The sequence below is a fragment of the Pararge aegeria genome, chromosome 10 (genome assembly GCF_905163445.1).
Source record: "Pararge aegeria chromosome 10, ilParAegt1.1, whole genome shotgun sequence".
Taxonomy (NCBI): Eukaryota; Metazoa; Arthropoda; class Insecta; order Lepidoptera; family Nymphalidae; genus Pararge; species Pararge aegeria.
In genome coordinates, this window is record NC_053189.1 from 3,375,600 (window position 1) to 3,388,719 (window position 13,120).

The following is a 13,120-nucleotide window of genomic DNA, read 5'->3' on the forward strand; positions in this document are numbered from 1 at the left end:
GCGGTGTTAGCCCAGTGGGTAGGACTTCGACTTCATTTTCGGGGGGCTTGTACGAATCTCATCGGTTATTTATTTGAGTGCTGTGCAGCATCAATGATATATGTAGGTACTAGGTAGGTATACTGTTACATATAACGATCGGTCATTGATGATCGCGAAATTTTACGGTCAGGTCAAACAAAACTGGTATTAAACTGGCTGACCTTCACTCAAATAGTGGCATCGAGTGAAAATTAAATTAAAGGATTCACCTGAATACACATAGATAGGTAGATAGATTAACAGTTTAAAGAAACGTCTACAACAACACTTCTGCACTTTTTTTGATAAGGACCAGTTTAATTTAAAAACCAATAGGTATGTAGTACGTACCTTAACGTCAGTCGAGTTTGATGGACGATAAGTACTCGAATATAAGTATCCTATTTTGCATTTGATAATGTGTCGCGCGAACATTCTACGGCGGATAACCGTTATTTTGTTAAATAAAATTAATATTACCACTTATTATAATTATTATCTTAGAAACTCGACGAGGTAAATTATTTTTGCTCAGACGATGTGTAAGGTTATTGCGTGGACCGCTCACTGACACCGTTAACTTTCGTGCAAATCTTATTCACTTGGATTAAGTTCGCTCTCCGAGAATTTAGGACATGTTTATTGCCATCATAAAAACATCTACCATACCTGATACCTCCTTCATAAAGGCACAACTTGGGATTCGTGCCACACCGCTGCGAAGTCGTATATGCCATCCACGAATATAAACAGAATTTCAAAATACGCCGCTCGAACGTTCGGGTTTTACTTATTTTTTTTAATTTATTTATTAAACGAACACTAACAACTTGTTCACAATACATAGCAAAGGAAAATTACAAATATTTTGTTTCTAATCAGTGTGACTAGCCACTTAAAGGTTTGCACAGCATTTACTACAAAATGACCGATATTAACACTAAAAACTATAATAAAAATACAAAAAGTTAAACAAAAGTGATATTACAATAAGAGAAACTAAAAAATAACGAATGAAAACTAAAAATTATAATTCAAAAATGCAGTCCGGATTGCTTGAAAAGCAGAAATAATAGCACTTTAAAAATCATTTGGCCTTTGACAAAGTAGATCAATAATATTATTATTGGCGCGGGCAAGATCATCATAGACATGACTTAAGCGATTTACTTACAAATTCGTTCTACCGCTGTTCACATAAAAAGTTTTGCAAGTAGCAAATCTTGGTATTTTCTTAGCAGACAATGAAACGGTATGCGAAAGTTCGGGAGCTTACAAGTTACCATTTACGAGCTTGTGTAAAAAAAGTCATATCAGTTCGATTTATGTACTAGAAAAATCTAGGCAACGTCTTTTCAAAACTCCAACTTAATTGTAATTGTGTATTTTTTTCTTTAATATGTAACGGGAGCAAAGCTTGTTGTGTCGGTATGAGTGCCGATCAGAATACAGTTGCCAGCACCGCTCCTCATCCCGCGGGTCTCGTACGAGGTGACTAAGAGAATATAATGAAGAACGGGCAGCAGGGTCCTCTGCTATTACTACCATCGACTGCGATCACCAATCAGTCCCAGCGTGGTGATTATGTCGGTCTGTTACTCGCTGCATCCTTTTTTTTATGACGCTTCCCAACGAGACACTACTAACGGACAGGTTTGCTCGATGGAATAAAAAATCCCAACGAGCCACTGTGTGACACGATTGGGTGTGATTCATTGGGAACTCGCCCTAAAAGGGTGCATAATTCAGGCACTCCTGACTTATTTCCGACCGGCCGGCTTGAGGCGGTGATTGCCTAGTTTGTATGACTTCGGATACACTTTATGGGGGCTGGGTTCGAATTCCGGCACCTCTATCTAAAGTTATGTGCGTTTTAACTAATTAAAATATCGCTTGCTTCAATGACGAAGGAAAACATCGTGAGAAAACCTGCATGCCTGGAAGATCACCATAATGTTCTCAGAGGCTTGTGAAGTCCACCAATCTGCAATGGGCCAGCGTGGTGGACTACGGCCTAAACCTTTTTAATTGCGGGAGAAGACCCGTGCCATGTAGTGGGAGAAGACCCGTGCCATGTAGTTGACCGGTTATGGGTTGATGTGATGAAGGCTTAACACCTACATCGCAGGTTGATGGGTCGGTACAAGGCGGCACCTTGTAGGTTGTGTCTTGCATGTCTTGGAAGAATTGTTCTATTTATAGACGATGGATTTCCACTTACTTTTTTTATCATTGACATAATATAAAATAAAAGAGAAAAAAAAAGTTGCTCACTTAAATTAAAAATTTGATATTATTGTTATTAAATGTTATTTTACTTATTTATAATTTAATTTATATTAATTAAAGTAGGGTACGAACTAATGAAGCGTCTTTAAAAAAAAATGAAAATACTTTTAGTTAAAACTAAAAAACAATTAAAAAAAAATTTATGTCAAATATTTTATATTTGACTTATATTTGACTATGACTTTATAATTCTAGATGTCTATGATGTTTTTTTCCAGTACGAAGTCTTGTACTCTTCTATTAAAATCCTTTATGTATCGCATGTATATCGTGTTTTCCATCAGGATAGATGTGTAATCTGAAAAATAATAAATCAAACGATTAATCACCTCAGCCTCCTAATTCCGATTCCTGGGCATATGTCTCCTTTCGTACGAGAGTGGTTTTGAGAAGATTGACCCTCCACCCTGTTGTAATGAAGCTTGAACGTATATAACATAGCCAAAAGCCCGATGCCGATAGTGCTCTCCGAGGCAAGGAGTTGGACATCTAACATCGTAAGTTTCTTATCTCTAAGGTGGTACTGAGAAATTCTTTAACATAATCAATTATCTAACAATGTTTGGCAGGAAAGTAAGAAGAAAAATATATAGTAATATATTAAATTAATGAAGTAAATTATTTATTAAACAGATCAAAATAAAAATATGCTTTTCATCACACTTGTTCGTAACATAAACCTTATACATAAGGCTTAAAATACAAGAAATAAGATACGCCTGTTTCATTTAAAGTTATCGTACTTGTGCTTTTTTATTATGAACCGATTTAGTTAAGTTTGTACCTACTTACTGCAAGTAATAAGTATAAACATGGACCATTTTTAATTTAGCCTGATAATACAGATTCTTTTTTTTAACAAACAAAGAGGGTTTATGCGGCTAAAAATAGTATTTCCTTTAATAACCAAATAATTTATCAAACATTCTCAATTATTGATTTGGTACATTACTTGTTACACTTTCGGCTTTTTGTAGTGCATTCAACTCAACAACCTCAACTGTAAAATGCAATGTAACCATACTAGATGCATAATCTACTATTATTCAGATTCTACAAACGCTGAAAAGGCTAACCTCAGCATGATGCTGCAGTTTTTGACTGCAGCGCTGATTGCTAGGCCTGTAAACATGATAAGGAAAGAGTGATTTGTGGGCCTAAACTTTATATCCTCTGTCAAATGAGAGATGAGGCCCAACGTCAAAGTCAACCCATTACTGGCTCACGGGTCTCCTTTCAGAATGAGAAGGGCCAAGTGCAAATTTGTAGACTTCAAATGCCTTTGAGTAGGTAAATTGTAGAGAACACTCAGGCTTGCAGGTTTCCTAACAATGGTTTCCTTACAATGTTTTCCTTACAATGGTTTCCTTACAATGGTTTCCTTACAATGGTTTCCTTCACCGTTAAAGCAAGTGATATGTAATTGTATACATTTAAAACGCACATAACTCTGTTGTTAGTCAGCAAAGTTAGTGCTGGGGATCAAACTGGTCTCCCCAAAAGGGAAGCAGAAGCCCTAACCACTAAGTACTTACACAGATTACTTTATATTCTCGATTAAATAAGAAGCATGTATTGGATATACCACAGGGTCTTTACCACCGTGAAGGACCAATGTGGGGCATTTTATGTATTGCAACCATTCTCTACAGATGTCCATACTATTTTCCTCCAAAGCTTGCGTCATACCGTCGACCCATCGCGCCCAATATTGGGCGAACCTCTCTTTACCGTATACCTCCATCATGGGGTCTCCCAGACGTTTCGCCCATGTGCTTACGTCTTTTATGCCTGTAAAATAATAGTAGAATTTTAAAAATCCGATTCCCGAACAACGATAATACACGATATTATAGCTTGAAGGAACAGTTTTCTATACCACTAATTGCGAATTATTTGCTGCTGATGGACATTTTTCTTTCACACAAATCATAAGAAACGGCCCACGACAAATGCTGCTCTTAAAAAACAAGTTTTGAAAAACTCACTAAGAGTGTAAAAATGTTATCCAATGTTACTCCCAGGTATTACTTATTTATTTTCCTTGCATAGTCTTAACATAGTCATGAGGCCCTGTGAGGGCGTAGCAATAAGAAACAGTTTGATCCTTATAATTATTAAAAATACACGATTTCTGTCAGAATAATTTGTCACTATTTCTATCGTCAAGTTAATAAATCTATTATAATCCCTAGTTAATATTATAATTAAAATTATATGTAACAAACTTACATTGACATTTATAATATTGTTATAATTATAATTTGTTTAAGTTAAGTAAGTTTGTTTGTTACGCTTTCACGCAAAAACTACTAAACCGATCCTCATGAAACTTTGTACACATATTCTTGGAAGTGTTAGAAGTAATATAGGATTTTACACCATAACTCCGACAAATTATAACCGATTTAAATAATTACTTTTGTACTATAGAGGTTATAATATGTGTTTAATTTTGCCAAAACTGTGGTTGGAGATAGAGGACAGAACTCCTCAGCGGACAGCAGCAAACCCCTCATTTAAGACTTAGCGATACTAAATACTTTTATTTTTTTTTAGATCTACAACTAAATTTAATGCCAGATCAAAAAACAAAATCAAACGCAGACGAAGTCGCGGGCAACAGCTAGTATTAAATAATTTCTCAGACAATATTTAAGTCATTAAATAATTTTAAAATTACTGTTTCATATGTCATGAAAAGTCTATTGAAATAATGCGATAATTTAATTTTATATAAAATTATATAAGTTTATATTTATTATTTATTTAGAAATTACAATTCCTTTTATCTACTCTTACAATATACAATCGATTTGATTCGAAAATGCATTTTGAGGTCTATAAAGTTAGAAATTCTTGGATATTGTAGAAACATTTCTGTAATAACAATTCTTTGATTTTCCTTTAAAAATTTGTCATTTTTTTCTTCGCTAATGATTTTAGGTACTTTATTATAAATTATGATAGATCTGAAATATGGACTACTTCGACCTATGTGGACTATGGACTTTTAAGTTTATACCAAGGAAGTGCAAGCTTGGTTTTATCTCGGGCGCTTGTCTTTTTTTTATACATTAACATTAACTCTTCTCGTGGTTCACCTCGATCATCCAATGCCGGAACCACTTGCCAAGGCTTTGGGTCGCCTTTCGGAGGTGTGTGTGGGCCGTAAAAAAGCGATGTCATCTGTGATTAGGGCAATATTGAGTGTGGGTACGTCTTGGGGTATATCGCTGGTGAAGAGCGCATCCCTACTAATATTATAAATGTGAATGTAAGTTTGTTTGTTACGCTTTCACGCAAAAACTACTTAACCGAACCTCTATAGGATACTTTTTATCCCGACATTAAGCTCGGTTCCTTTGGGAGAGAGGATGAAAGTGTTTGACGATTTTACACCATAACTCCGACAAATTATAACCGATTTAATTAATTACTTTTGGACTATAGAGGTTATAATATGTATTTAATTTCGCAAAACTGTGGTTGGAGATAGAGGACAGAACTCCTCAGCGGACAGCAGCAAACCCCTCATTTAAGGCTTAGCGATACTGAATACTTTAATTTTTTTTTAGAACTACAACTACTAAATTGAATGCTACATAAAAAAACAAAATCAAGAATAACAGCTAGTAATATATATAGCCAAATAGTCGTAGAGCTTTTTTTGACCGAGCTCATCTGGAGAAGTAATAACATTATTAATGCCGGAAAGCAGTGCTGTGTTAGGGTCAGAAGGGCGTAGTTTCTGGTGTAATTGCAGACACCTACGCCTCAGGACGGCACTTTGCAGGACGTGCTACTTGTGATAATGTTGTGATAATCACTTACGTCAGAAGATAATGTTTCGGGGCGCTGGCTGTTTTTTATATCCGAATGCACGAGCATTATAATAAGCCGGGATGTTTACTACCAATAGTACCTACTTAGTTGTAGTTATTCTTACTTCTGAAGCCTGCTATTTCTGAGGGCAGGATGTACGCGTTCGCACCCCACACCACTAACTTCCTCACAGCATCAGGGTACTTGGCTGCGAGGACCAGGCTGGCAGAGCCACCGGCGCTCCAGCCCAGTACTGAAAACCTGGGAATTCCTAATATCTGAAAAAAAATCAATATGTTTTACAGTAAGCCTTTACTCTGTCCGGGTAATTAACAGAAATTGGAAATGCCGCTTAATCTAAATATGCATTTAATACCTTTTGGTATTGACCGACGCCGGCGAATTTTATTAATTTAATGTCGGTTGTCACAAGGTTTAAAATAAGAAAACTATCTTCTTTTGCACGCCTCATAAGCGGAGCGTGAGGTGATGCTCTACTCTTTACATGTCAAAAAACCCAGTCTTTCAAAACTTAAATGTTTTTTTTTATTAGTATAACACTTACACTAACTAACATCAAGTAAAATAATTTACCTTTAAGACAGATTATTTTACTTTTATTTATTTTATTATTTATATATATAAGCAATTAGTTAGCAAGCAATTAGTAATTATATTATAAGCAATTGTTCTTGTTCAATATAGTAGATAATAATAAAACTAATCATTCTTGGACGTCCGTGTGTCTGTGTTTACGGATCCGTGTATGTGGCAGAGAAATTGGACGAAAAAATTATCTTACCGGATTTTTTTTTTTTAATTTTATAAAGTAATGCACTGTGCTGATTCCTAGTTAATATTAGCGTTCTAAGTGCTGTCGTTTAATTATAATTTATCAAAAACTATTTTTTCTATATGCAAGAGTATGTGGAAAATCAAGATTCGCGCATGCGCTTTTCAAATTTCGTCTCATAAAATCGCGTGAGACATGAAGATATTAATTTTATTTATTATTTCATTTTAAAAAACTTGAGTTTTTGTTTTAGGATTTTTTTTTAAATGTGAATGACCGCTATAAGACGTGCACTTTTGGATTTTCCAATTTTTTTTTACAATTACGTCACTTTTAGGAAAATGCGAATAAAAAATATCCAGACCACTTGTCATTGTTATGTAAACGGCATTTGCTTTCTAAAATATAATTTATCTTTTTGAAAGTGGGAAGCTGAAGTCTACATTCATACGGAAAGAATATATGATATATTCATGAAATATAAAATATAGGACGATGAATAAGAATATATGATATATTTTTTCTTAACTTTGGGTTGCATTGCATTCTCATAGGTACATGACTAGTCGGATTGGGGTGTATTATTTCAACATAAAATTAAATTCCGGTAACCATAGATAGTCTTGATTCTGCCATTAGGGTTGTCTGGATGAGATCGATTTTAAAACCAATAACTAATTTTTTTTGGAAATTTTATATCACGTTTCTTTTCTTGCTTTATTTTTGTGCACTAAAGACTTATATAAATCTAGAGTTATAGAGTCACCTTTACCAGCCCACTACAGGTCACAGGGTGTTTTCTAAGAAAGAAGGTTTTTGCAGCAAGTGCAGATTGGTACCTAGAAGTCATAACTCCGAAAAGTTAGATATACGGAGATGGAAGTCTGAACCAAAAGGCTAGGCGCCGATTTTCTACAGAATACCTACCTATCGACACGTAATAATCATAAAAATTTGACGACTCCCCTGGCGCGTGGCGCAGCGGTAGCGGTTTGAAGTTTGACTGGGAGGTCTCGAATTCGATTCCCGGCAGGGACAACATGTATTTGATGGGAATGGGAATTAATAATTTCTGAATTTTCTCTGGTTAGATTGCTTGGCCGTGGCTAGTAACCACCCTACCGACAAATACATGCTAAAAGCGATTAACCGTTCCGGTACGATGTCGCGTATAAACCGATTACGCGTATGGGTTTAATATAACTGCCATACCCGCTAAAAGGGTAAGCCCAATACCATCTTAGACTGCATCATCACTTACAACCAGGTGAGATTGCAGTCCAAGGCTAACTTGTAATAATATAAAAACAATACAGTAGGTATCGACATTCTTACCATGGATATGATATGATAGGGAACTAAACCGATGGGGTACAACAAGTTTTTTTTTATTTGCTTAAGAAGGCCTTTATAATAATTATAATTACCTATTGAGAATGTTACATTGTAACTTATAAGTATCTAAACGAAATACTGTTAAGCTCCCCCGCGGAATGATATCAAGAATGTTGTAAATTCATATCTAATACTGAAGCTTTTGTTCTACAACCTTTTCTGAGATAAATACCGACAGACAAATAACTTTGTCACAACGCAAACTCTACAGCTGATTTACAATGTAAATAACCAGTGCCAGTGTAACGGTTCTAGACACAGAGATTAAAAGATTGAACACGTCATCACAGGATTTAATTTAAAAGTAAAAAAAAGCTCAAAGGACGTGGGTGAAAGGGGCCCGTCTATTAAATTGCTTCCAAATTCTTTAGTGGGTGAGTACTGCCCTGGCTTGTGGTGAGGACTGCGCGATCCAGAAGAAGCAGGCGGAGACACGAGGTGGTCTTAAACTGCACCAGGAACCGGCACGTAGTCCAACGTTGGAGGTGCAACGCTGGTGATCTGCGTCGGAGGTGACGTCGACGGTATACGAGTGTCAACCTTGTACATGACGAACTATGTCTAACTCTACTAAACTCGGTCGATAACTAACGACACCGTCAATTTCCTAAGAAGAGCCATCGTCACTGTTTGCAATGTGGTGACAATGGCGACATCAACTTTGTGAGTTGAGTACGCCTCCGTAGCTGAAAGAACTTCTCTAATGATGGATTCTCTTTAGATATTAAACAGAACAGAAAAGTAAAGAAGATGGATTAAGCTACCTTCATAAGCTCATAGCCAGTGTCAGCGTCATTCTCAAAACTTTCTGAAGTGAACTCCCTCTCTGGAGGGTAGCTCTTCCCGAACCCCGGCGGGTCCCAGACCACCAGCGTGAACTTGCTTCTGTCGAATCCTTTTATTTGCGGCTTGTAGTTCGTCCATGGTGCCGAGGCCTCCCGGAGTGAGGATGCAGCTGTTGGGTCCGTGACCCACTTTGATAAAATTGATGTTGTGGTTGCCGATTTTTATCTTTTCCTCCTAAAATAGTTTATAGCCATTAACCTACCCGCGGAAGCGGTGATAGCGCATTGGGTAGGAGCTCGACTTCACTTTCGGAGTTCGAATCCTAGCACGCACCTCTAACTTTTCTAGGATATGGGCGTTTAAAACAATTAAAATATCACTTGCTTTCAACGGTGAAGGAAAACTGCATGCCTGAGAGTTTCACATAATGTTGTCAAAGTTGTGTGGAGCCCAACAAACAGCACTGGGCCAACCTGGTGGGCTACGGCCTTAACCCCTTCTTATTGTAGGAGGAGACCCGTGCCTTGTAGTGGGCCGGTAATGGGTTAATGTGATTACCCTGCCCATTTTATTTTGGCAATAAACTGCACGTCAAAAACTGACTGCGTCTGAGACCGCGTCGATAGTGTCATTGTTGCAGGTTAGTATGCACAGTTTCAAAGGATCATAAGGCCCTAATTTTGATTCTAGAGTCATGCAAGTCAAAATTGTTTATTGACATTCTTAGTAGGTACCCATAAATATCTCAGTTTCCCTAATGCTTACATCAATTGCGAGATAATATGTCTACGATCGCAATCTCGCTTTTCTGTTGAGAAAACGAAACGATTAAATGGGTAGGTACATTTCAGGAACTGTTCTATTTAAAAGACAGAAAGTGCCTATAATTCCTTTGTTGGGTTGCCTGGCAGAGATCGCTCGCGAACATCTATCTTTATATATATATTTCTTGTGTGCGTGTGTATGTCACTGAACTCCTCCTAGCCTGCTGGACCGATTTGAATGAATTTTTTGGTATACGTTTGGGTGGCACCCTGGATGGTTTAGATTCACAAATTAGCCCGACAGATGTCGCTGGGGTCCGCTAGTATATATATAAAAACCAATGCCACTTTTCGTTGTAATTTTATAACTTTTATAACTCAACTCAACGGGCTCACCTATCCAAACCAAATGTTTAGGCTTTGTTCGGACTATTAAATAGATGGTTTATGAGAAGTTTGCACAAAATCGGTTGAGCGGTTCTTCATTTAACACATTTTTTGTAACTAATATATTTAATAAACGGCGGAACATTTTGTTAATGGGGGAACATTGACAAATATAAATTTCAGATGGGGATTGTGCTTTTGTTTAGCGGCTAAATATCACAAAATTTGGTGGTAAACAAATAGTGTCTTTTGTGTTATGCTTGCTGAGTTAGCCTTTAAGTGGGGTGTACAGTATTACAATAAAACAATTGCTAAATGTGTCCATATATTAAGATAGGTTGTATACGCGTTGGCTTCCTAATAAATAAATAATATTTTTTAATGAGAAATGTTGCAAAAACTGCAATAAATATATTTTTTGAGAGCGTGTGAACATACGACTACTTTTTGAAGTTGACTCATTCGCGTACGGAGTTGCGCGGGTCCGCTAGTTAACTATAATTATAAAGATATCGTAGAAAGGAACCTTAGACTTGGCACGACTTTGTCTGGATTTCATTACTTTTTAAAGATAAAGAAGCAGCTCCATCGACTCATGGCTAGCTTTTTACAGAATGTTTTTGGCGGGATTTCATTTACATTTCATACTTCATTGTACTTACACTAAGAAACACATACAATAATAGGTAACTAATATCGACACAGAAATAAAGGTTGTACCTACAATTGGCGGCCTTTACGGTAAAAAGCGATCTTTGCCGGGCAACCAAACTAGGAGGATGACTGGGTTATAGATTTCCATATATGTACACCTTCCTACCAATGGACCGGTTCAAAACGCTTTGCGTCGTAGTTTCGAATTGGCATCGCAAAGATCTTGAAAGCATTTCCGACTCAAGTGTGAATAGGCATCTCCTCGGCAAGCGCACTGCATCTTAGGCCGCATCAGACGTTACCATCAGATATGTGCACTCTGACTCAAGTGCTAGGTTTTCCAATCTTATTAAGCAAGTAGCACACTCACTTACATGAAATTCAGCGCCGAAACGCCCTAACATAGCTAGTTAAAATAGTAAGGTACTTGTTAGTTAGGCTGTAGGCATATAGACTTAAAAAATAAAACATCTTCATTATTAAACTAAAAACTACCCTAAAAATTGGACTGAGCTTGGTTATCACCACACAATGGTTTTAATTGGCCAAAATAAATAATTTACTTGATTTTTTAAAGTATAGAAATAGGGCCTCTGTACTTGCGCCCCATGGTTTCGCGGCGCCTAGGTCTGGAAGCCCTGCGCAAAAAATAGAATAATCTCATGGCGCGGATCTCACCCCTATAGGACGGAGCTTGATAAATGGCGCTGTTCTTCGATTGCCCGGTCCCGTCCCGGTTATTATTCATAGCTTAACATACATGTGATAATAAAAGAAAACAACACATTACCTTGATATCAGCCGAGGAAAACGCACGAAAAGCATTTATTTTTGGCAAAATATTTATTCTTGCAAACATGCTAAATTAGATAATTAATTAATTAAATACTTTCAAGTTCCCAACCGCACCGCGCTGGGTAACTTTGAACTTTTTAGATATTTTTATCACACGATTTGTAGTAAATTCATATGAAGGTACCTGTAGGATGACAGGATAGAAAGTAATGTTACCGAATACACAACATATCAGTTCGTATACCTACATAAATACTAGGTTCTTTTATCTTTACTAAAAGCCGGCTAGTTATTAAAAATATACGTAATAAATTGCAATTTATTGTTCGGTAAATTAATCCTTTGATGTTGTACTTATTTGATGTTGACAATGAGAACGGCACTCCGTTGTCGATCTGTCCGTCAGTAAACAAAACATAACATATATAATATATATATATATATATATATTTATATATGTATAATATATATATATATATATATGTATAATATATATAACACATAACGTTCTCAAAGGTGTTTGAAGTCTACAAATCCTTACTTGATCAGCGTGCCTACATCGGTAAATAATAAATATACTAGGACAATACACATATAGCCATCTAGCCCCAAAGTAAGCGTATGTTGTGTCATGGATAACTGATGAATATTTTTATGAATAATATACATAAAACCTTATAATATTCAGATAAACACCCAGACACTAAAAAAACATTCATGTTCATCACTCACACGTTTTCCAGTTGTGGGAATCGAACCCACGGCCTAGGACTCAGAATGCAGGGTCGCTGCCCACTGCGCCAGTCGGCCGTCTTAATGGTTCAATAATGATGCTGAAACAAACATACACTTTCGCATTCACAATGTTAAAAGAACGAATGGATTTTCTTGAAGAAACAAACATACCTTCTATTTATTGTAGAAGTAGAATAATAATAATAATAATAATAAAATCATTTATTCACACGATTATTAAATTGTGACAGAAATCATAGCTTAGTACTATGTATGGTTGAATCACTGGTACCTAAACTGAGTAAAAACTCGTACTATAGATATCAGTGCACTCCCCTATATAATTTTTGATACAACAACATAAGACTACGACAAGTATATTTTATTTTGGATATAGATTTAACATGCAACATGCAAAAATATTAAAGAAAAATAAATAAAATGTTATAATAATAATCTTAGGAAACGATGAAGATAATTTGTCTTTGTAACTGTAAAAAATTATTTAATGATACATTATTTGTTATCAAAATGTTATCGCGGTAGCTATAAAAAAATCACTTCGAGTCCAAGTGCTCTCAACAACTATTCACCATATCAGTTTGTATAGGCACAGGATAACCTACAAAGCTTATTGCATTGAGGAGTGCGTCAGGGAGATATAATCTCCCCGAAA

At 36.2% G+C, this 13,120-nt stretch overlaps 2 protein-coding genes across 2 annotated transcripts in view; one reads left to right on the plus strand and one right to left on the minus strand.

Moving 5' to 3' along the window:
* The first annotated feature begins 2,559 nt into the window (after window positions 1–2,559).
* The window catches only part of LOC120626756, a 33,980-nt gene continuing 23,419 nt past the window's right edge, over window positions 2,560–13,120 (plus strand). The window contains exon 1 of the mRNA XM_039894424.1: window positions 2,560–2,807. The gene's annotated coding sequence lies outside the window, so the exon portion shown is untranslated. The remainder of the gene's footprint in view (window positions 2,808–13,120) is intronic.
* Window positions 3,851–9,093, minus strand: LOC120626759 (valacyclovir hydrolase-like). The gene is made up of 3 exons (XM_039894431.1): window positions 9,088–9,093; window positions 6,260–6,413; window positions 3,851–4,101 (listed from the first exon to the last, which is right to left on the minus strand). Exons 1-3 carry the CDS (start codon window positions 9,091–9,093, stop codon window positions 3,851–3,853), a joined length of 411 nt encoding a protein of 136 aa, XP_039750365.1.

Bases quoted from the DNA above. Each gene is read 5' to 3' on its own strand.
- LOC120626759 (XM_039894431.1), bottom strand. The intron at 4,102-6,259 runs GTAAGAATAACT...ATTATTTTACAG, and splicing joins AGAAATAGCAGGCTTCAGAA to GCATAAAAGACGTAAGCACA.